The 25,426-nt window shown below is 45.1% G+C and overlaps 1 protein-coding gene across 1 annotated transcript; it reads left to right on the plus strand.

The window, feature by feature from the left end:
* LOC106592868 (nectin-1) lies at positions 1-25,426 on the plus strand. Its single transcript, XM_045707607.1, has 5 exons — positions 1-132; positions 826-898; positions 1,851-2,192; positions 2,381-2,686; positions 25,323-25,426. Coding segments are annotated over exons 2-5 (705 nt in total). The 5' UTR covers positions 1-132; positions 826-843; the 3' UTR covers positions 25,325-25,426.

Raw genomic sequence — 25,426 nt, forward strand, 5'->3', positions numbered from 1 at the left:
CCCATTGTGTTATAGCTGCTGTGGCTTACTGAATTAGTGTTTTCCTACAGCAGGAGGACATTTTTCTGTCGGCACAAACGTCAAAAACAAATGTCACAGCTATTACAGCAGAGGAGCTTCCATTCATCAAAGGTTAGTGGTCTATTACATTTACAGATACAAATGTTTAGTTCCATTATTACTGACCAATGTAGGAATGGTTGTTTATTTTTGTGAAAAGGTCAAATCAAATCAAATGTATTTGTCACATACACATGGTTAGCAGGTGTTAATGCAAGTGTAGCGGAATGCTTGTGCTTCTAGTTCCAACCATGCAGTAATATCTAACAAGTAATATAACCTAACAATTTCACAACAACTACCTTATACTCACAAGTGTATAGGAATGAATATGAATATGTACATAAAATTATAGAAATGAGTGATGGTCGAACGGCATAGGCAAGATTTGACGTTGCTCTTATATGCAATAGTTCCTCCCAACTGTATGTAATAAAACCTAAGATTACCTGGGGTAACAATGTAAGAAATAGCACATAAAAAAACCAAATACTGCATAGTTTCCTAGGAACGCGAAGCAAGGCGGCCATCTCTGTCGGCGCCGGAAGTTATTTGGGCTACATTGCAAGATGTGCATAGTCTCCATCAAAGTGTGATGATTGCAGACCAATGCTTGAATACATATTATTGCATACAACATTATTTGACATACAGCTCAGCCTACATAACTGTCTTACATAAACAATGAATAGGTCCTCATTTTTACAAATCACCAATTTTAAAATGTAATATAATTCCATAATTACATTTCCCCTGTGATCCTAGCAATGAGAAGAGCAAAGCATGTTACGGAAGCTGTGTTGTGTGATTCTACTCATGATCCAGAGGGATACAGAAAGTAGGTTTCCAATTGATGTCATAAAATGTCATACTATTGAGCTCATGTTTTTGTCTCTTTTTTCTTATTGACACAAGGCAAAACAATAACACCCACCAAACACACAATCCCACCATTCAACTGTAGTCCTTGTCCTTTTAGGGTACAATAAGGCACACACATCAGCTCAGTATGTTTACTATGTTTTTAACTCAGTATGTTTACTATGTTTTTAACTCAGTATGTTTACTATGTTTTTAACTCAGTATGTTTACTATGTTTTTAACTCAGAATGTTTACTATGTTTTTAACTCAGTATGTTTACTATGTTTTTAACTCAGTATGTTTACTATGTTTTTAACTCAGTATGTTTACTATGTTTTTAACTCAGTATGTTTACTATGTTTTTAACTCAGTATGTTTACTATGTTTTTAACTCAGTATGTTTACTATGTTTTTAACTCAGTATGTTTACTATGTTTTTAACTCAGTATGTTTACTATGTTTTTAACTCAGTGTGTTTACTATGTTTTTAACTCAGCATGTTTACTATGTTTTTAACTCAGTGTGTTTACTATGTTTTTAACTCAGTGTGTTTACTATGTTTTTAACTCAGTAGTTATGATACATGGTAAACAGGCACAAGTATCTAGGAATGTCTTGAATATCTGACTCTTGATTAAGTGTAAGAACAGATTCAGGGCCTTTGGCTTATTATTCTAATAACATATTCACTAAGTAGTTTCAGCCTAGACTGGACCCAGATCAGTATGTGCTTTAGCCATCTCCTCTGATTGTGGCTGCCCAACCACATTTCAGCATGAATAGGATAACTTATTTCATAATCACAGCTAACTACTAATAATGGTCTTATCTGTGTGTTTATGTAACATCTCTGTTTATTAGAGTTCATAAACATCTATTCTACTGGTATCTTTTGGACTGTTTTTTTTGGCTTGTGTTTTCTCTTCAGGTACACATGTGATTGGAGGACGCAGGACTGTGGTACAGGGGGAGGATGTGGATTTATCCTGCAGACTGATAGAGAGAACACAGGAGCTTAAACAGATAACATTTCTGAAAAGTACTCAGGATGAAAAACATAATTTGATGCATATTTATCCAAATGGGGTTACTGACTTTGTTGCACCAAATGGATTAAAAGGTAGAGTCCAGTTTATTGGGAACCCATCAGAAAACCTTGGATCTATTAGAATAACATCTGTCAGACTGTTGGATGAAGGCACCTTCACATGTATCTTCAATGTTTTCCCCAGTGGAACATACACTACAGAGATACCACTGACTGTGCTTGGTAAGAACTATATATTTCCCCTAATGGTCGAGTGTTAAATAACTTGGGAATATATACACCACTTTTCCAGAAACATTCCTCTCCCATAATCACTGGGCTGTGAATGCTGTTTCATGTATAGTTCCACATTTATAATTAGTGACTTGTTCATGTTTTCTATTCTCTGTTGGTTTGTTTTCTGGTCATAGTTCCTCCAGTGGTGAATGTGACAGTTGATATTCCTCCTGTCACTGGGGAGAATGAGGTTGTCTTGGCAACCTGTATGGCTGCTGGTGCCAAGCCACAGGCAGATGTAAAGTGGAAGACAGGTACATTGGGCAGTTTGTTGAGGACAGTGACTAACTCCACCCAGCACGCCAACGGCACCACCACAGTACTCAGCCACCTGCTCGGGGTACCGACCAGAGCAGCCAATCAGCAGCAGGTCCAGTGTGTGGTCAACCAGTCTGCCCTGGCAACAGAAAGGAGCTACAACTACAACTTAGACATCCACTGTAAGTATATACTCCACTACTACTTTCCTACACTATAGACAGACAATGTAAATATATTCTACTACCACTCTCCTACACTTTCGGCATCCACTGTAAATGTATACTCCACTATCAATGTCATACACCATAGACATCCACTGTATGTATAGAGTGTTTCTGTCTTCACTGGCTGTAGCCTAGTAGCCCTTCTAACAAGTCCATGTCTGTCTATACACTCTTAGAAAATAAGGTGCTATCCTAGAACCACATTTTTTTTTCGGCAGGCCCCATAGGAGAACCCTTTGAATAACCCCCTATTAGTTCCAGGTAGAACCCTTTTTGGTTCTAGGTCGAAACCTTTTGGGTTCCATGTAAAACCCTTTCAACCGAGGAAAGCCTTTGATCTAGCCCGTAACAACTGTTATTTTCTTTAGCTTAAACATAGTTCTGAGGCACAGAGTGGTATGGACCTTTACAAGACTTTCATTGTACTGCTCCTCTACTACAAGTAATCTATCAAACAGAAATGAAAGTAGACCAGGTTGACAAATAACAGAATTCTTAGAATTTTGCCTCATATGTGGATGAAAGTTCCATCCCTTCCCACTGCTTAGAGACTGTATTGTCATTGTTATAGGTGTAATATATCTGTCTTGGTATGGGTGTGTGAGTGTAGGTCTATTTATATTCTATACCTGCCGTAACTGTAACCACCTCTCTCTCTCTTTCAATCGCTCTCACTCAATGTCTCTCTCTCTCTCTCTCTCTCTCTCTCTCTCTCTCTCTCTCTAATCAAATAGAATGTTGCTTATCACATGCGCCTATCTGTCACGTCCTGACCAGTAATAGGGGTTATTTCTTATTGTAGTTTGGTCAGGACGTGGCAGAGGGTATTTGTTTTATGTGGTTCGGGGTGGTGGTTTGTTTAGAAGGGTGTTTGATTTATTATTTCCGGGTTTTGGGTTATGTTCTATGTTTTTGTATTTCTATGTTCTTTCTAGTTTAGTATTTCTATGTTTAGGTATTGGGTGTTGGACTCTCAATTGGAGCCAGGTGTTTCCTAGTTGCCTCTGATTGAGAGTCCTATAATTAGGTATGTGTTTGGAGATTATGAGAGATTGTTCTGTGTATAGCCTTGTGCCTTACCAGACTATTATTCGTCATTGTGTTTTGTGTACGTGTTTATTTTGGTTTCCCTTCTTTTCCCTAATAAAGAAGATGAGTACATACGATCTCGCTGCGTATTGGTTCGACAATGATTTCTCTTTATCGTCTGACAAAGAAGAATGTGACACTATCACAATTGGTGTAGATTTTACAGTGAAGAGCTTGCTTACGATCCTTTCCTAACGATGCTGAGTTAAAAAAATAAATGAAATAGTAACTAACAAAAGAGGAATAAAATAATACACACAATAATGAAGCTATATACAGGGAGTACCAGTAGCAGATCAATGTGGAGCTATATACAGGGAGTACCAGTACCAGATCAATGTGGAGTTATATACAGGGAATTGTCACAATGGGTGGCTTGTGGAGTCAGGCGCAGGAGACAGAATGATTCCGTGAATGAATTTAATAAAATATCCACACGGAAAATATGCAAAAGGTATGGAGTGCAAGGTGTGCAGAAAGAAACGCACCACCCTTAAAAGAACGTAACCAGGGACGCAGCCCAAAACGAATAACTTAACTCCAAAAGGCAAAATACAGAACCTCATAACAAAAACACACCCTGACAAACGAACAATCCAGCACAAACAACAAACTTAACTAGCTAGCCTAAATACCCTTCCCCACTAACAACTAACACAAAATAGGTGCGCAACTAATCTAGGCCTAACAGAACGTGAAACATAAATCGATGGCAGCTAGTAGGCTGGCGACGATGACCGCCGAGGGGCGCCACCTTCCGTAAGTGTCGTGACAGTACCCCCCTGACGCGCGGCTCCCGCAGCGCGCCGACGCCAGCCTCGAGGACGCCCCGGAGGACGAGGCGCAGGGCGAGCCGGATGGAGGTGGTGGAAGTCCTGGATGAGCGTAGGGTCCAATATGTCCCCCACCGGTACCCAGCATCTCTCCTCCGGGCCGTACCCCTCCCAGTCCAAGAGGTACTGCAGACGCCTCACCCGGCGCCTGGAGTCCAAGATGGACTGGACTGTATACGCCGGGGGCCCCTCGATGTCCAGGGGGGGCGGAGGGACCTCCAGCACCTCATCTTCCTGCAGCAGACCAGCTACCACCGGCCTGAGGAGAGACACATGAAACGAGGGGTTAATACGATAATAAGAAGGAAGTTGTAACCTGTAACGAACCTCGTTTATTCTCCTCAGGACTTTAAATGGCCCTACAAACTGCGGACCCAGTTTCCGGCAGGGCAGGCGGAGGGGCAGGTTCCGGGTTGAGAGCCAGACTCTCTCCCCTGGGGCAAACACTGGGGCCTCACTGCGGCGACGGTCCGCGCTCTTTTTTTGTTGTCCCCTGGCCCGTTCCAGTGACTCCTTAACGGCGTTCCAGGTTTCCCTTGAGCGCTGGACGCAGTCTTCCACCGCAGGGGCCTCCGTCTGGCTCTGATGCCAGGGCCCCAGGACTGGCTGATAACCCAACACACATTGAAAAGGTGACAGATTGGTCGAGGAGTGGCGAAGAGAGTTCTGAGCTAGCTCGGCCCACGGCACGAACCTCGCCCACTCCCCTGGCCGGTCCCGGCAGTAGGACCGCAGAAACCTGCCCACATCCTGGTTTATCCTCTCATCCTGCCCATTACTTTCGGGGTGAAAACCTGAGGTCAAACTGACTGAGACCCCCAGTCGCTCCATAAATGCACGCCACACCCGGGACGTGAACTGGGGACCTCGATCCGAAACAATGTCCTCAGGCACCCCGTAGTGCCGGAAAACGTGGGTGAATATTGCTTCGGTGGTCTGCCGGGCTGTAGGAAGACCGGGTAAAGGGAGCAGATGGCAGGACTTAGAGAACTGGTCCACAACGACCAGGATCGCGGTGTTGCCCTGAGACGGCGGGAGATCAGTGAGGAAATCCACCGCCAGGTGGGACCATGGTCGCTGTGGAACCGGGAGGGGCTGTAATTTCCCTCTAGGCAAATGCCTAGGAGCCTTACTCTGGGCGCACACCGAACAGGAGGAGACATAGCGCCTCACGTCCCTCACCAAGGTGGGCCACCAGTATTTCCCACTAAGACCACGCACCGTATGCTCAATCCCCGGGTGACCCGAGGAGGGTAGCGTGTGCACCCACCGAATCAATCGATCGTGGACACCGAGCGGAACGTACTTACGACCCACGGGACACTGAGGAGGAGTGGGTTCCGCCCGTAACGCCCGCTCGATATCCGCATCCACCTCCCATACCACTGGTTCCACCAGGCAGGAGGCTGGAAGTATGGGGGTGGACTCGGCGGACCGTTCCTCAGGGTCATGGAGATGAGACAGTGCGTCGGCCTTAGTGTACCGGGAACCTGGGATGTATGAGATTGTGAACTGAATCTCATAAAGAACATCGCCCACCTGGCTTGACAAGGGTTCAATCTCCTCGCCGCCCGGATGTACTCCAGGTTACGGTGGTCGGTCCAGATGAGAAAAGGGTGACGCACCCCCTCAAGCCAATGTCTCCACACCTTCAGGGCTTTTACCACAGCCAGCAACTCCCTGTCCCCCACATCTCCGCTGGACTTAACTTCTTAGAGAAGAAAGCACAGGGGCGAAGCTTCGGTGGCGCGCCCGAGCGTTGTGATAGCACAGCTCCCACCCCAGCCTTGGATGCATCCACCTCTACTATGAATGGCAAAGAGGGATCCGGATGCGCCAACACCAGCTCATCGGTGAACAGAGCCTTCAGCCGACTAAAGGCCCTGTCCGCCTCCGCCGACCACCACAGCCGCACCGGGCCCCCCTTCATCAGTGAGGTAATGGGAGCCATCACCTGCCCAAAACCCCGGATAAACCTCCGATAGTAGTTAGCAAAACCCAAGAATCGCTGCACCTCCCTCACCGTGGTGGGAGTCAGCCAATTAAGCATGGCCGAAATGTGGTCACATTCCATCTCCACCCCGGACGTGGAAATGCGATATCCCAGAAAAGAGACGGCTGGTTTGGAAAACTCACATTTCTCTGCCTTGAAGTATAGGTCATGCTCCACCAGTCGTTCAAGCACTTTACGAACCAGAGACACATGCTCAGCACGTGTAGCGGAGTAGATCAGAATATCATAGATGTACACCACCACACCCTGACCGAGCACACCCTGACCGAGCAGAACATCGTTCACAAGGGATTGAAAGACGGCGGGAGCATTCTTTAACCCATACGGCATGACGAGGTACTCATAATGGCCAGATGTGGTACTAAATGCTGTTTTCCATTCGTCTCCCCCTCGGATACGCACCAGATTGTATGCACTCCTGAGATTTAACTTCGTGAAGAAGTGCGCCCCGTGAAATGACTCTATCGCTGAAGCGATGAGAGGTAGCGGGTAACTGAAACCCACCGTGATGGTATTTAGACCTCTATAGTCAATGCACGGGCGCAGACCCCCCTCCTTCTTCACAAAGAAGAAGCTCGAGGTGACGGGTGAGTTAGATGGCTGAATGTATCCCTGCCTCAAGGACTCAGTGACGTATGTTTCCATAGCCACCGTCTCCTCCTGAGACAAGGGATACACGTGACTACGGGGAAGTGCAGCGCCTACCTGGAGATCTATCGCACAGTCTCCTCGTCGATGAGGTGGTAATTGGGTCGCCTTCGTTTTACTGAAGGCGATAGCCAAATCGGCATACTCTGAGGGAATGTGCACGGTAGAGACTTGGTCTGGACTCTCCACAGTAGTCGCAAAGACGGAAACCCCTATGCATCTGCCCAAGCACTCCCTTGACCACCCCTTAAGAGCCCTCTGTCTCCACGAAATCTTAGGGTTGTGAGTGGCTAGCCAGGGGATCCCTAGTACCACCGGAAACGCCGGGGAATCAATGAGGAAGAGACTGATACTCTCCTCATGACCCCCCTGCATTACCATTACCAGAGGCACGGTAACCTCCCTGACCAGACCGGACCCTAGTGGTCGACTATCTAAGGCGTGCACGGGGAAGGGTTGGCCCAGCTGAACCAAGGGAATCCCTAACTTAGTTGCGACCCCACGGTCCATAAAACTCCCGGCTGCGCCTGAAGTGCCTTAAGCCGGGAGTGAGGGGAAAAAGCGGGAAAGGACACTAATGCATGCATGTGACTGACAGAGGGGTCTGGGTGAGGCTGGTGCTGACTCACCTGAGGTGTCAAAGAAGTGCTCTGCCTGCCATCTAGACTCCCGGGTGAGTTCCTCCAGCACCGGTCCACAGTGTGTCCTCTGCGACCACAGGCGGTACAGGAGAGACCCCCCCTCCGACCTTCCTGGCGGCAGCCCCCCCTATCTCCATAGGCGTGGGAGCAGGAGGGCTAGGAGGTGGAATGAGCAGGGCACGGTTCGGACGCCCGCGGGCCGCCAGCAGATTGTCCAAACGGATCGACAAGTCAATCAGCTGGTCCAGAGAGATAATAGTGTCCCTACATGCTAACTCCCGGCAGACGTCCTCCCTCAAACTACACCTGTAGTGATCTATAAGGGCTCTCTCATTCCACCCCGCTCCAGCAGCCAGGGTCCGAAACTCCAGAGCAAAGTCCTGCGCGCTCCTCGTCTCCTGTCTCAGGTGGAACAGCCGCTCCCCCGCCGCTCTCCCCTCCGGGGGATGATCGAACACTGCCCGGAAGCGACGGGTGAACTCCGGGTAGCTGTCCCTGGCTGAGTCCGGACTGTCCCAGATGGCGTTGGCCCATACCAGGGCTCTACCCGTGAGACACGAGACGAGGACGCTGACACTCTCCTCCTCCGAGGGAGGATGATGGACGGTCGCTGGGTACAACTCCAGATGGAGTAAGAACCCCTTACACCCAGCGGCCGTGCCATCATACTCCCTGGGAGGGGAGAGTTTAACCCCGCTGCCACTGGGAGCTGGAGATGCTGGTTGAGGTGCCGGCTGTTGGACCGGCTGGTTAGTGGGACCGGAAGCGCTTCGGTCCCAACTCTCTAGGCATGCCAGCACCTGGTCCAAAGCAGTACCCAGACGGTGGAGGAGGGTGGAGTGTTGATCAATCCACTCCTCTATGGACGGGGCTGGTGTTGAAGTTCCTGCTGACTCCATGGTGCGGGATTCTGTCACAACGGGTGGCTTGTGGATTCAGGAGAGTCAGGCGCAGGAGACAGAAAGATTCCGTGAATGAATTTAATAAAATATCCACCCGGAAAATATGCAAAAGGTATAGAGTGCAAGGTGTGCAAAAAGAAACGCACCACCCTTAAAAGAACGTAACCAGGGACGCAGCCCAAAACGAATAACGTAACTCCAAAAGGCAAAATACAGAACCTCATAACAAAAACACACCCTGACAAACGAACAATCCCGCACAAACAACAAACCTAACTAGCTAGCCTAAATACCCTTCCCCACTAACAACTAACACAAAACAGGTGCGCAACTAATCTAGGCCTAACTAACAGAACGTGAAACATAAATCGATTGCAGCTAGTAGGCTGGCGACGACGACCGCCGAGCGCCGCCCGGGCGAGGAGGGGCGCCACCTTCCGTAGGTGTCGTGACAGGAGTACCAGTACCAGATCAATGTGGAGTTATATACAAGGAGGACCAGTACCAGATCAATGTGGAGCTATATACTGGGAGTACCAGTACCAGATCAATGTGGAGTTATATACAAGGAGGACCAGTACCAGATCAATGTGCAGAAGTACGAGGTATAGGTAGTTGAGGTAGATATGTACATGAAGGCAATGTGAAGTGACTAGGCATCCGGATGATAAATAATAATAAGAGTAAAATAAAGAACAATGCAGAAAATCAAATCAAAGTCTATTTGTCATGTGCACCGAATACAACGTACGCACCTTACAGTGAAATGACACCACCTGGTGTAGAGGTCCTGGATGGGAGGCAGCTTAGCCCCAGTGATGTACTGGGCCATACGCACTACCCTTTGTAGTGCCTTGCGGTCAGAGGCCGAGCAGTTGTCGTACCAGGCAGTGATGCAACCAGTCAGGATGCTCTCGATGTTGCAGCTGTAGAACCTTTTGAGCATCAGAGGACCCATGCCAAATCTTTTTAGTTTCCTGAGGGGGGGGAATAGGCTTTTTGATGCCCTCCTCATGACTGTCTTGGTGTGTTTGGACCATTCTAGTTTGTTGGTGATGTGGACACCAAAGAACTTGAAGCTCTCAACCTGCTCCACTGCAGCCCCGTCGATGAGAATGGGAGCGTGCTCGGTCCTCCTTTTCCTGTAGTCTACAATCATCTCCTTTGTCTTGATTATGTTGAGGGATAGGTTGTTATTCTGGCACCACCCGGCCAGGTCTCTGACCTCCTCCTTACATTGCACTCCACGAGGAGCCTGCATGGCAGGCTGACTACCTGTTACGCGAGGGCAGCAAGAAGCCAAGGTAAGTTGCTAGCTAGCATTAAAATTATCTTATAAAAAACGATCAATCTTAACATAATCACTAGTTAACTACACATGGTTGATGATATTACAAGTTTATCTAACGTGTCCTGTGTTGCATATAATCAATGCGGTGCCTGTTAATTTCTCATCGAATCGCAGCCTACTTCGACAAACGGGTGTTGATTTAACAAGCACATTTGCGAAAAAAGCACTGTCGTTGCACCAATGTACCTAGTGATAAACATCAATGCCTTTCTTTAAAATCAATACACAAGTATATATTTTTAAACCTGCATGTTTACTTAATATTGCCTGCTAACATGAAATTGTGTCACTGCTCTTGCGTTCATTGCCTGGCTCGTTGCGAACTAATTTGCCAGAATTTTACGTAATTATGACATAACATTGAAGGTTGTGCAATGTAACAGGAATATTTAGATTTAGGGATGCCACCCGTTAGATAAAATACGGAACGGTTCCGTATTTCACTGAAATAAAAAAAATTGTATTCCAGCTGATAGTTCCCGGATTCGATCATATTAATGACCAAAGGCTCGTATTTCTGTGTGTTATTATATTATAATCAAGTCTATGATTTGATATTTGATAGAGCAGTCTGACTGAGCAATAGTAGGCAGCAGCAGGCTTGTAAGCATTCATTCAAACAGCACCTTGCGTTTGCCAGCAGCTCTTAGCAATTCTTCAAGCATTGCGCTGTTTATGACTTCAAGCCTGTCGTAACCGATGTGAAATGGCTAGCTAGTTAGCGAGTGTGCGCTAATAGCGTTTCAAACGTCACTCGCTCTGAGACTTGGAGTAGTTGTTTCCTTTACTCTGCATGGGTAACGCTGCTTTGAGGGTGGCTGTTGTCAATGTGATCCTGGTTCGAGCTCAGGTAGGAGCGAGGAGAGGGATGGAAGCTAAACTGTTACACTGGCAATACTAAAGTGCCTATAAGAACATCCAATAGTCAAAGGTATATGAAATACAAATCGTATAGAGAGAAATAGTACTATAATTCTTATAATAACTACAACCTAAAACTTCTTACCTGGGAATATTGAAGACTCGTGTTAAAAGGAACCACCAGCTTTCATATGTTCTCATGTTCTGAGCAAGGAACATAAACGTTAGCTTTTTTACATGGCACATATTGCACTTTTACTTTCTTCTCCAACACTTTGTTTTTGCATTATTTAAACCAAATTGAACATGTTTCATTATTTATTTGAGGCTAAATTGATAGTATTTATGTATTATATTAAGTTAAAATAAGTGTTCATTCAGTATTGTTGTAATTGTCATTATTACAAATATATAAAGAAATCGGCCAATTAATCGGTATCGGCTTTTTTTGGCCCTCCAATAACCGGTATCGGTATCGGCGTTGGAAAATCATAATCGGTCGACCTCTAATTTCAACCCTATGTAACTGTGTGTGTGTGTGAGTGTGAGCGTGTTTCTGTGGTTGTGTGAGTGGTGGGGATGGAGAGGAATAGTGAAATGTTTTATGCATCAAGGAAATAAAAATAATATGAAATTAACAGTGGTCAATGCTAGAATAGGGAGACAGAGAGCTGTAGTGGCCTTCACAGAGCTTGAAGAAATTTTAAAAGAAAAATATTATACAATCCAGGTGTACAAAGGTCTTAGAGACTTACCCAGAAATATTTAGAAGCTGTAATCGAAGCCAAAGGTGTTTCTAACATGTTTTGACTCCAGTGGAGACTCCTCAGAGGAGAATGTGGAGGATCATCCTTCTTAGTGAAAAAATGTAAAGATATATTTTTTTTATAAAACTATACAAAATATATTCACATCACCAAATAATTGATTAAAAAACATTGTTTTGCAATGAAGATCTACAGTAGCCTCAACAGCACTCTGTAGGGTAGCACCATGGTGTAGCCGGAGGACAGCGAGCTTCCGTCCTTGACTTTAATACAAAACCTAGGAGGCTCATGATTCTCACCCCTTTCCATAGACCAACGGTCATTATGACAACCTCCAACCTATCAGAGATCTTGCAGCATGAACTGACATGTTGTCCACCCGATCAAAGGATCAGATAATTAATGTAGTACTGAAAGCATAAACTACGCCTAGCTAGCACAGCAGTGCATAAAATGTGGTGAGTAGTTGACTCAAAGAGAGAAAAAGACAGTGGAATAACATTCTTCAAAAATTAAGGAGGAACAAGAGAGAGAAAGAGAGAGAGGAGAGCGTTAACTATATATATTTTTTTAAATGTTTAACTTTCACCATCCCTTACGTTGTTATGTAATGCAGCTAGCTAGTTTGGCTTACTCAAACACCCGGCTCAAACAGAGGGATGCTATGTTAGCTAGCTGGCTATGACTATCCAACACCGGAACTCTTCCAACTCAAGGAAGCTTTTGGTTTTACAATCTTTTTTGATCACCGGGTCCCGCCGGTGTAACTGCTAAACTGCTTACTGACTGTATTCTGTTTTGCATGATTGTAGTGGGTTTACTAACGCGATAGTTCTATTAGCTATGTTGACTATGACGTTACTTTAGCTAATATGGTGACAACGATGTTTTTAATTTTAATTTTATTTCACCTTTATTTTGCCAGGTAGGCTAGTTGAGAAGAAGTTCTCATTTGCAACTGCAACCTGGCCAAGATAAAGAATAACAATTTGACACATACAACAACCCAGAGTTACATATGGAATAAACAAAAACATACAGACAATAATACAGTAGAAAAAAAGTCTATATACAGTTAGTGCAAATGAGGTAAGATAAGGGAGTTAAGGCAATAAATAGGCCATGGTGGCGAAGTAATTACAATATACCAATTAAACACTGGAATAGTGCATGTACAGAAGATGAATGTGCAAGTATAGATACTGGGGTGCAAAGGAGCAAGATAAATAAATAAATAAATACAGTATGGGAATCAGGTAGATAGATGGGTTGTTTACAGATGGGCTATGTACAGGTGCAGTGATCTGTGAGCTGCTCTGACAGCTGGTGCTTAAAGCTAGTGAGGGAGACATGAGTCTCCAGCTTCAGTGATTTTTGCAGTTCGTTCCAGCCATTGGCAGCAGAGAACTGGAAGGAAAGGCAGCCAAAGGATGAATTGGCTTTGGGGGTGACCAGTGAGATATACCTGCTGGAGCGGGGCTACAAGTGGGTGCTGCTATGGTGACCAGTGAGCTGAGATAAGGTTTGGCGACAAGAGTGAAGCGAGGGCCAGCCAACGAGAGCGTACAGGTCGCAGTGGTGGGTAGACTGCATTCAATTTGTTGAGTAGAGTGTTGGAGGCTATTTTATAGATGACATCGCCGAAGTCGAGGATCGGTAGGATGGTCAGTTTTACGAGGGTATGTTTGGCAGCATGAGTGAAGGATGCATTGTTGCAATATAGGAAGCCGATTCTAGATTTAATTTTGGATTGGAGATGCTTAATGTGAGTCTGGAAGGAGAGTTTACAGTCTAACCAGACACCTAGGTATTTGTAGTTGTCCACGTATTCTAAGTCAGAGCCTTCCAGAGTAGTGATGCTGGACGGATGGGCAGGTGCGGGCAGTGATCGACTGAATAGCATGCATTTAGTTTTACTTGCATTTAAGAGCAGTTGGAGGCCACGGAAGGAGAGTTGGACGGCATTGAAGCTCGTCTGGAGGTTAGTTAACACCCTGTCCAAAGAGGAGCCAGAAGTATACAGAATGGTGTCGTCTGCGTAGAGGTGGATCAGAGAATCACCAGCAGCAAGAGCGACATCATTGATGTATACAGAGAAGAGAGTCGGCCCGAGAATTGAACCCTGTAGCACCCCCATAGAGACTGCCAGATGTTCGGACAACAGGCCCTCCGATTTGACACAGTGAACTCTATCAGAGAAGTAGTTGGTAAACCAAGCGAGGCAATCATTTGAGGAACCAAGGCTGTCAAGTCTGCCAATAAGAATGTGGTGATTGACAGAGTCGAAAGCCTTGGCCAGGTCGATGAGTACGGCTGCACAGTAATGTCTCTTATCGATGGCGGTTATGATGTCGTTTAGGACCTTGTGCGTGGCTGAGGTGCACCCATGACCAGCTAGGAAACCAGATTGCATAGCGGAGAAGGTACGGTGTGATTCGAAATGGACGGTAATCTGTTTGTTAACTTGGCCTTCGAAGACCTTAGAAAGACACGGTAGGATAGATATCGGTCTGTAGCAGTTTGGGTCTGTAGTGTCACCCCGTTTGAAGAGGGGGATGACCACGGCAGCTTTCCAATCTTTGGAAATCTCAGACGATACGAAAGAAAGGTTGAAAAGGCTAGTTATAGGAGTTGCAACAATTTTGGCAGATCATTTTAGAAGGAGAGGGTCCAGATTGTCTAGCCCAGCTGATTTGTATGGGTCCAGATTTTGCAGTTCTTTCGGAACATCAGCTATCTGGATTTGGGTGAAGGAGAAATGGAGGGGGCTTTGGCAGGTTACTGTGGAGGGTGCCGGGCAGTTGACCGGGGTAGGGGTAGCCAGGTGGAAAGCATGGCCAGCCGTAGAGAAATGCTTATTGAAATTCTCAATTATAGTGGATTTATCGGTGGTAACAGTGTTTCCTATCCTCAGAGCAGTGGGCAGGTGGGAGGAGGTGCTCTTATTCTCCATGGACTTTACAGTGTCCCAGAACTTTTTTGAGTTTGTACTACAGGATGCAAATTTCTGTTTGAAAAAGCTAGCCTTAGCTACAAATATACACAGGCAGTTAGGAACTTCCCTGAAAAGTTGCATATCACGGGGGATATTCGATGCTAATGCAGAATGCCACAGGATGTTTTTGTGCTGGTCAAGGTCAGACAGGTCTTGAGTATTCCTAGTTCAATTTTTTTTGAATTGGGCATGCTTATTTGAGATGGTGAGGAAGGCACTTTTAAAGAATGACCAGGCATCCTCTACTGACGGGATGAGGTCAATGTCATTCCAGGATACCCCAGCCAGATCGATTAGAAAGGCCTGCTCGCAGAATTGTTTTAGGGAGCGTTTGACAGTGATGAGGGGTGGTCGTTTGGTCGCAGACCCATTACGGATGCAGGCAATGAGGCAGTGATCGCTGAGATCTTGATTGAAAACAGCTGAGGTGTATTTGGAGGGCGAATTAGTTAGGATGATATCTATGAGGGTTCCCGTGTTTACGGATTTGGGGTTGTACCTGGTAGGTTCATTGATAATTTGTGTGAGATTGAGGGCATCAAGCTTAGATTGTAGGATGGCCGGGGTGTTAAGCATGTCCCAGTTTAGGTCACCTAGCAGCACGAGCTCAGAAGATAGATGGGGGGCAATCAGAGGGTGGTCTATAGCAAGCGGCAACAGTGAGAGACTTGTTTCTGGAAAGGTGCATTTTTAGAAGTATAAGCTCCAATTGTTTGGGTACAGACTTGGATAGTAATACAGAACTCTGCAGGCTATCTTTGCAGTAGATTGCTACACCGCCCCCTTTGGCAGTTCTATGTTGGTGGAAAATGTTATAGTTAGCGATGGAGTTTTCAGGGTTTTTGGTGATTTTCCTAAGCCAGGATTCAGACACGGCTAAGACATGCGGGTTGGCAGAGTGTGCTAAAGCAGTGAGTAAAACAAACTTAGGGAGTAGGCTTCTAATGTTAACATGCATGAAACCAAGGCTGTTACGGTTACAGAAGTCAACAAATGAGAGCACCTGGGGAGTGGGAGTGGAGCTAGGCACTGCAGGACCTGGATTAACATCTACATCACCAGAGGAACAGAGGAGAAATAGGATAAGGGTACGGCCAAAGGCGATACAAACTGGCCGTCTAGCACGTTCGGAACAGAGAGTAAAAGGAGCAGGTTTCTAGCATAGATTCAAGGCATCGTGTACAAACAAAGGTAAGGTAGGATGTGAGTACATTGGAGGTAAACCTAGGCATTGAGTAATGGTGAGAGAGATATAGTCTCTAGAGACGTTTAAACCAGGTGATGTCATCGCATATGTAGGAGGTGGAACAACATGGTTGGTTAAGGCGTATTGAGCAGGGCTAGAGGCTCTACAGTGAAATAAGACAGTAATCACTAACCAGGACACTAATGGACAAGGCATGTTGATTTTAGAGGCATGCGTAGCCAAGTGAAAATATGGGTCCAGTGAGTGGTTGGGCTGGCTGGGGACACGGTGATTCAGACAGTTAGCAGGCAGGTGCTAACAAGCTAGCAGATAGTAGGCCGGGGCCAACAAGCTAGAAATTAGTCGGCCGGGGCCAACAAGCTAGCAGTTAGCAGACAGGGGCTAGCAAGCAGGCAGTTAGCAGACCGGGGCTAGCAAGTTAGCAGAAGGGCCTTTGGGGGACGTCGCCATGGAGGTAAGTCAGTTTTTGCCTCTTCGTATGGTGACGTCGATAGACCAGTCGTGGATTAGTAGGGTTCCAGGTGGCCGTGGTTAGCAGAATGGGCCTTCAGCGGACGTCGCGCCTGAGTGGCCTGTTAGAATCCTCAGGCAGATTATGTCGGTATTCAAGTCGTAGAGGATCTGCGGGGTTCCATGCCCCGTACCGGCAGTAGAAGGGGTCTGGATATTTTAGCCCAGGAGTGGGCTTCGGTGGTAGCCCAGGAGCCCTAGCCGGGCTAGCTTCAGGCTAATTGGTGCTTGCTCCGGGATGGAAATGCTAGCTAGGAGTAGTCACCCGGGATTGCGGTTAGCTAGTTGCAAAGATCCAGATGAAAATGTTCAGATTTTGCTGTATGGAGAATCCGGGGATATGGATAGAAAAAAAATATTTCCATTGTGCTCTGGTTTGAGTCACGTCGTATGAACTCGTGAGAGCTTTCCGAGCTAAAGGTTAGCTGACCGCTAGCAGTGGTTTGCTGACTGATAGCTGGTAGGTAGTTAGCTGGCTAGCTTCAGTTGAGGGATTCCAGATCCGAAGTAAATAGAAATACTTTAGAAAAAAACAGATCCACGCCACATTGGGTGAGGCTGGTTGCAGGAGAGTATTTAGAAGTTGAGGTTTAGGAAAATATTTTAAAAAGATATGCGAAGAAAAAGACATAAAAAGATATATACAAGGGACACGACAGGACAAAGACAAATATGTCTGACTGCTACACCATCCTGGATTGGATGTAGGCTGTGTGTAGCGGTTATGATATGATGGTTTTTCTTTGAAAAATATGTCTGTCTGGTCACAGACAGCTGATGTGTTGTGCAAGTCCACAAGCGAAGGGAAAAGGTGAGAGGAGGAGTGTGAGTAGATGTGAGAAGGAATACAACAAGCTGTTTGTATGTGGCTATGATAGTGAACAGTTTGCGTGTTCTCAGGGATGAATGTACTCATTCCGTAAATTCTGTTGCAAAACGTTTCTTAAATGGAAGCAAAACGGGGAAAAACCGGGGATAAACATCCATCTATTTGTCAAACAGAAACTCTCGTTTGCAATTGTTGGACTAATGATTACACCCTAGATCAGCTAGATGCAGGCAAGAGTGTTCAAGGAGGTATTGAATGTATCACTGTCTGTCCATGTGTCACTGTGTGTCACCTCAAATCTTTCTCTCAACATGTGTGCATCTACATTGTAAGCTTTAATTCATAGGCTAGGTTGTACCAACCTCATGAGGGGTATAGGGAAAATGTGAGTATCATGTAGTAACTTTAATTCATAGGCTAGGTTGTACCAACCTCATGATGGGTATAGGGAAAATGTGAGTATCATGTAGTAGCCTAAACAAATCAATGTTACATTTAACTGGGTGAATGGAATATGAATGGCAGTCAACCAATATGCTGTAATAGAAATAAGTCCAGGCTCAGAAAAAAAAAGACCTCCCTCATCTTAAACACCACCGACCACCACTGATTGACTCAGGGGTGTGAATACCTATGTACCTTAGATATTTATGTATTTTATTTTCTAAACATTTGTCAGATGTTTTCCTTTGTAATTATGGGTATTGTATGTAGATGGGTGAGAATTTCTTTTGATTTCATCCATTTTGAATTCAGGCTGTAACACAACAAAATGTTGAATAAGTCAAGGGGTAAAAATACTTTATGAAGGCAGTGTATGTCACAGCATTAGAATACATGTTTTCTCCTCTTTTCTACTGTAGGTATGTCATAAAAAAGTTTATTCTGTTTTTGCTAGCAATATTCATAAAAACATTGAACAAAAAAATGTACAGGACCCCCTGAGTACCTAGGGGTCCCAGTGCTGTACGACACCACCATGCAGTTCATATGGAGTCCACTAGAGGTCCCTATCTCACAGGGTAGGATCAACTATTCTAGGATCTGGGGTCCATTTCAGTGGTTTTATGTAGCTTCCTCTCACATTCTTCTGCTTTGGTCTAAGAACACATGACAGATAAATGCAATATGCCAAATGGGAGTGTTCTTACCCCTGTCCTACAGTATTGTCTCATATCAGTGCAGATAAATAGAAGGAAGTGCAGATAAATGCTCATAAGTATCCCTGAAGACACATCCTTATTTCCTACCTCTTTTTGGGGATGTAGTTGCAGAGGTTATTAAGGTGAGTCAATTGAGGTGGATAATAGTGTGTGCAAGGGCAGATTATGGCTGAAGCCCCTGGGCCCAGGTCATGGGTTGCCCAAGAGACATCAAATACATAAATACCAAATAAATAAAACAGAACATACAGTGGTGGGAAAAAGTATTTGATCCCCTGCTGATTTTGTACGTTTGCCCACTGACAAAGAAATGATCAGTCTATAATTTTAATGGTAGGTTTATTTGAACAGTGAGAGACAGAATAACAAAATGGTAGGTCAATGTAATGTTACTAAAATTACAAATTACATGAGATTTTTCATGTGCTTACAGTACTTACTTAGTAATCTTCGTCCCAGGTGCGACATAAGGCTGCAACAATTTTCTGCCACTGGAGTCTGTCTTTGGCCACAGTTTGCACCCTGTCCCTTGAGAGACCCAATTTATTCCAGCTCAGCTATCACTGTCCGTTGCCATTTTGATTTTGGCCTGCCTTGTTTGCGCTTTCCAGTTGGTGTCCATCTGAGGGCAACTTTGGGGATCCTTTCTGGCAGCCTCCTCAGCACATGGAGTTTCAAGTTCCTTGGTGTCCACATCACCAACGAGCTGTCATGGTCCAAACATACCAAGACAGTCGTGAAGAGGGCACGACAAAACCTTTTCCCCCACGGGAGACTGAAAAAATTTGGCATGGGCCCCCAGATCCTCAAAAGGTTCTACAGCTGCACCATTGAGATCATCCTGACCGGTGGCATCTCCCCTGGTATGGCAACTGCTCGGGATCTGACCGTAAGGCTCTTCAGAAGGTAGTGCGAATGGCCCAGTACATAACTGGGGCCAAGCTTCCAGCCATCCAGGACCTATATAATAGGAGGTGTGAGAGGAAAGCCCATAAAATCGTCAGAGACTCCAGTCACACAAGTTACAGACTGTTTTCTCTGCTACCGCATGGCAAGCAGTACCTGAGCGCCAAGTCTAGGACCAAAAGGCAGTTTCCACCACCAAGCCGTTAGACTGCTGAACAATTCACAGAAATCGCCACCGGACAATTTACATTCATGCCCTTGTTGCTGTAGTTTTCAAAGTTGTTTTAGTTTCTGTAGCAAAGTGTGTTTACACAGGGTGGGGTTGTTAGCCCCACACCCAACCCCCAACCTGGATTACCAGGTGTTGTGTTTAGTCTAGCCTCTCACCTGGAACCTGCCTGGCATGGTTAAACCTGCCTCGGGCCAAAACCCAGCCTGTATAGCTTTCAGGATCACTGAAACAAGCAAGCTTCCCCACAAACGCCAAGGAAACAGCACTCAGGGAAGAGCATTTACATGTAGGTCTTTGTTGGTCAGGTGTGGCATTTCATTATATATTATATCTATCCTACCCTGCCTTTCTAAGGTCTTCGAAAGCCATGTTATTAACAAACAGATCACCGACCATTTCGAATCCCACCGTACCTTCATCGACCTGGCCAACGCTTTCGACTCTGTCAATCACCACATTCTTATTGGCAGACTCAACAGCATTGGTTCCTCAAATGATTGCCTCGCCTGGTTCACCAATTACTTCTCTGATAGAGTTCAGTGTGTCAAATCGGAGTGCCTGTTGTCCGGAACCCTTGCAGTCTCTATGGGGGTGCCACAGGGTTCAATTCTCGGGCCGACTCTCTTCTCTGTATACATCAATGATGCCGCTCTCGCTGCTGGTGATTCTCTGATCCACCTCTACGCAGACGACACCATTCTGTATACTTCTGGCCCTTCTTTGAACACTGTGTTAACTAACCTCCAGACAAGCTTCAATGCCATACAACTCTCCTTCCGAGGCCTCCAACTGCTCTTAAATGCAAGTAAAACTAAATGCATGCTCTTCAACCGATCGCTGCCCACACCTGCCCGCCCGTCCAGCATCACTACTCTGGACAGTTCTGACTTAGAATATGTGGACAACTACAAATACCTAGGTGTCTGGTTAGACTGTAAACTCTCCTTCCAGACTCACATTAAGCATCTCCAATCCAAAATCAAATCGAGAATCGGTTTCCTATTTCGCAACAAAGCCTCCTTTACTCATGCTGCCAAAAATACCCTCGTAAAACTGGCTATCCTTCCGATTCTTGAATTCCGTGATGTCATTTACAAAATAGCCTCCAACACTCTACTCAACAAATTGGATGCAGTCTATCGCAGTGCCATCCGTTTTGTCACCAAAGCCCCATATACTACCCACCACTGAGACCTGTATGCTCTCGTTGACTGGCCCATGCTTCATATTCGTCGCCAAACCCACTGGCTCCAGGTCATCTATAAGTCTTTGCTAGGTAAAGCCCAGCCTTTTCTCAGCTCACTGGTCACCATAGCAGCACCCACCCGTAGCACGCGCTCCAGCAGGTATATTTCGCTGGTCACCCCCAAAGCAAATTCCTCCTTCGGCTGCCTTTCCTTCCAGTTCCCTGCTGCCAATGACTGGAACGAACTGCAAAAATCACTGAAGCTGGAGACTCATATCTCCCTCACTAGCTTTACGCACCAGCTGTCAGAGCAGCTCACAGATCACTGCACCTGTCCATAGCCCATATGTAAATATCCCATCCAACTACCTCATCCCCATACTGTTATTTATTTTGCTCCTTTGCACCCCAGTATCTCTGGGGTGCAAAGGAGCACTCTCATCTTCTGCACACTCATCTTCTGCAGATCTATCACTCCAGTGTTTAATTGCTATTTTGTAATTATTTCGCCACTACGGCCTATTTATTGCCTTACCTCCCTTATCCTACCTGTCACGCCCTGACCTTAGAGACGTTTATTTTCCTCTAGTTTGGTTAGGTCAGGGTGTGATGTGGGGTGGGCAATCTAGTTTTTCTATTTCTTTATTTTGGCTGAGTGTGGTTTCCAATCAGACGCAGCTGTCCATCGTTTTCTCTGATTGGGAACCATACTTAGGCAGCACTTTTCCCTCCTTGAGTTGTGGGATCTTGTTTTTTGTACAGCTCAGTAAGCCTGCAGAACGTGACGATCGTTTTCCGTTATTTATTAGTTTGTATAGTGTTCTGAGTTTATATATTATAAATTATCATGAGCACTCACCACGCTGCACCTTGGTCTACTCCTTTTGACGAACGTCACACTACCTCATTTGCGCACACAGTATATAGATCTTTTTCTATTGTATTATTGACTGTATGTTTGTTTATTCCATGTGTAACTCTGTGTTGTTGTTTGTGTCGCACTGCATTGCTTTAACTTGGCCAGGTCGCAGTTGTAAATGAGAACTTGTTCTCAACTAGCCTACCTGGTTAAATAAAGGTTAAATTTAAAAAAATTAGCCCGGGGCAAACCGAAACCAATGTTGAACTGAATTAATTCCCCAGTCTGCTCCCAGTCTGCTCTTTATGTTCCATCTCTCCATAATGTAATTTACTTTTGTTGTTTTCTTAGGTGTAGCAGGAAAGCAATGATTTATGAAAACTGTCTAGCAACGGATGCTGCACATCACTGTTAATATGGACCCACAACACAGAGAAAAGGAGGCAGAGAAAACAGGAGGAGAACAGAGAATGCAACTGAGGGGTGGAGGTTTGGACAAGAGAATGTACAGCATTTCTATTTCAGGCATTGACCACCTGATAACAACAGTGCTGAGGTGATGGAAATATATGGACGTAATTTGTACCAGAGCAGATACACCTCTGTACTCTATAGCCAGAAGGTGGTGCTTAGGGTTAAGTGCTGGCGAGTCTGTTGTGGGCAAGGATTTGCATGGAAGATGGAAATCTAAGGCTTGTTTACAGAAAAACAACAAGCCAATGGGGTTTTATCTATGGGTCAAATGCAATATTTCTCAGAAAGTCACACGTTGTTTCTAGATAGTAGTGGCCTCCCTGCTTTATTTTTCTATTCAGAACAACATTCAAAGAATGTATCCACCCAGTTAATATGTGTCCAGGCCCTGAAATAGACATAAAGCAATAAGAAGGCCTGGTAGGAACTAGATCTATATAATAACAGCAACAACAAAATGTCCTCATGAAAATCATCTCTATTATGAATAACAACATGAGTGAAGGACAACTATAGTAATGTGTACACATATAGAGAAACATGCACATTGCATAATGATGGGAGAAATAAGAAGTGGTAGAGAGGCCTGGGAAATAGTTTGTGCATGTGTCAAACTTTTAAATAAACTTTGTTTTTGAATACATTTCCGAATACAAAATCATCTAATTTCCTGCACTGATAAATAGATCACCATTTAATAAAAACATAAATTGTTATCATTATTTACAGTATTTACAGCAGTACAACTGCTACGCAGACGACACACAATTAATCTTCTCCTTTCCCCCTTCTGATAACCAGGTGGCGAATCGCATCTCTGCATGTCTGGCAGACATATCAGTGTGGATGACGGATCACCACCTCAAGCTGAACCTCGGCAAGATGGAGCTGCTCTTCCTCCCGGGGAAGGACTGCCCGTTCTATGATCTCGCCATCAAGGTTGACAACTCCATTGTGTCCTCCTCCCAGAGTGCTATGAGCTTTGGCGTGACCCTGGACAACACCCTGTCATTCTCCGCTAACATCAAGGCAGTGACCCGATCCTGTAGGTTCATGCTCTACAACATTCGCAGAGTACGACCCTGCCTTACACAGGAAGTGGCGCAGGTCCTAATCCAGGCGCTTGTCATCTCCCGTCTGGATTACTGCAACTCGCTGTTGGCGGAGCTCCCTGCCTGTGCCATTAAACCCCTACAACTCATCCAGAACGCCGCAGCCCATCTGGTGTTCAACCTTCCCAAGTTCTCTCACATCACCCCGCTCATCCGCACACTCCACTGGCTTCCAGTTGAAGCTCGCATCTGCTACAAGACCATGGTGCTTGCCTACAGAACTGTGAGGGGAACGGCACCTCCGTACCTTCAGGCTCTGATCAGTCCCTACACCCAAAGAAGGGCACTGCATTCATCCACCTCTGGCCTGCTCGCCTCCCTACCTCTGCGGAAGCACAGTTCCCGCTCAGCCAAGTCAAAACTGTTCGCTGCTCTGGCACCCCAATGGTGGAACAAGCTCCCTCACGACGCCAGGACAGCGGAGTCAATCACCACTTTCCGGAGACACCTGAAACCCCACCTCTTTAAGGAATACCTGGGATAGGATTAAGTAATCCTTCTAACCCTCCCCCCCACCCTCCCCCCAAAAAATATATAGATGTACTATTGTAAAGTGGTTGTTCCACTGGATATCATAAGGTGAATGCACCAATTTGTAAGTCGCTCTGGATAAGAGCGTCTGCTAAATGACATAAATCATGTGAGGGAGTCATGTTTTTGCTGTGTATGCACTGTGCTGTTGAATTCTATGTCTTTTTTTGTATTTACTGCTGGCGTTCTGGCCAGGTCTCCCTTTTCTGGCCTCAATGAGACTTCCTGGTTAAATAAAGGTTAAATAAAAATATTATTACTGTACACAAAACGTATAACATATAATAATACAATATTAATATTCATAATAATAATGATAATACAATAATAATAATATATCATAATAATAACAACAATAATAGTGATAATAATACTAGGTCACCATAACAGACTCAAACTTCTGCATGATTTTGAACAGTGACCAAAAGCACTGAAACTAAAGTGTAGTTAAAAATATATTCTCATGATGGAAACAGCCATTCTAACTGTCATTATTTTTCTCCAAACTGTGGTTTTCACTGACTTCCTTCCCCTAAAGTGGTCAAACAGCTACTGTTCACTTCAGTGCCTGGTTACTACAGATATTGAATTATTTTTTATTTCACTGAAGAACGAAGTGCATGTCCCACTCAGTATAGCGTAGGTTTAATAAGCATCCAACCAATCAGTATGTTTGAATAAAACCAACACAAAGAAATGTACACTAGTACTGTACACACACACCAACCACTACCACTACCACCCCTAAACCCACATACGTCTCTCATTGTGGATAAAAAGGCAGGTGTGCAGACTAGGTTAATCGTTAAGAATGTTTTAACTTGATAAGAATTAACATATTTTAGAAGATGGGGTTGGGAGGAAGTTGAGGCTAAGACAGTTGATGGTGGTCTATAAGAACCACTACCATATCATCAATCAAGCAGACAGAGCACAGCCACAAAGAACCCACAGGCAAAAGCTTGTCCCTGTGTGTTCCCAGTTCTGAAGGCTCAAATCAAATCAAATCAAATATTTATTTGTCACATGCGCCGAATACAACAGTGAAATGCTTGCTTACAAGCCCTTAACCAACAATGCAGTTTTAAAAAATAAGTTAAAAGTAAAGTAAAAAAAAGATAAGCAAAAAATTCTAATAAGAAATAACAAATAATTAAATTTACAAGTCCTTGTCTTAGGACGGTAAGTTGGTGGTTGAAGACATCCCTCTAGTGGTGTGGGGGCTGTGCTTTGGCAAAGTGGGTGGGGTTATATCCTGCCTGTTTGGCCCTGTCCGGGGGTATCATCGGATGGGGCCACAGTGTCTTCTGATCCCTCCTGTCTCAGCCTCCAGTATTTATGCTGCAGTAGTTTATGTGTCGGGGGGCTAGGGTCAGTCTGTTACATCTGGAGTATTTCTCTTGTCTTATCCGGTGTCCTGTGTGTATTTAAATATGCTCTCTCTAATTCTCTCTTTCTCTCTTTCTGTCTTTCTCTCGGAGGACCTGAGCCCTAGGACCATGCCTCAGGACTACCTGGTATGATGACTCCTTGCTGTCCCCAGTCCACCTGGCCGTGCTGCTGCTCCAGTTTCAACTGTTCTGCC

Source organism: Salmo salar, chromosome ssa25 (assembly GCF_905237065.1).
Source record: "Salmo salar chromosome ssa25, Ssal_v3.1, whole genome shotgun sequence".
NCBI lineage: Eukaryota > Metazoa > Chordata > Actinopteri > Salmoniformes > Salmonidae > Salmo > Salmo salar.

Bases quoted from the DNA above. Each gene is read 5' to 3' on its own strand.
- LOC106592868 (XM_045707607.1), top strand. From the start codon at position 844: ATGTTACGGAAGCTGTGTTGTGTGATTCTACTCATGATCCAGAGGGAT. The intron at 899-1,850 runs GTAGGTTTCCAA...TTTTCTCTTCAG, and splicing joins GATCCAGAGGGATACAGAAA to GTACACATGTGATTGGAGGA. The intron at 2,193-2,380 runs GTAAGAACTATA...TTCTGGTCATAG, and splicing joins GATACCACTGACTGTGCTTG to TTCCTCCAGTGGTGAATGTG.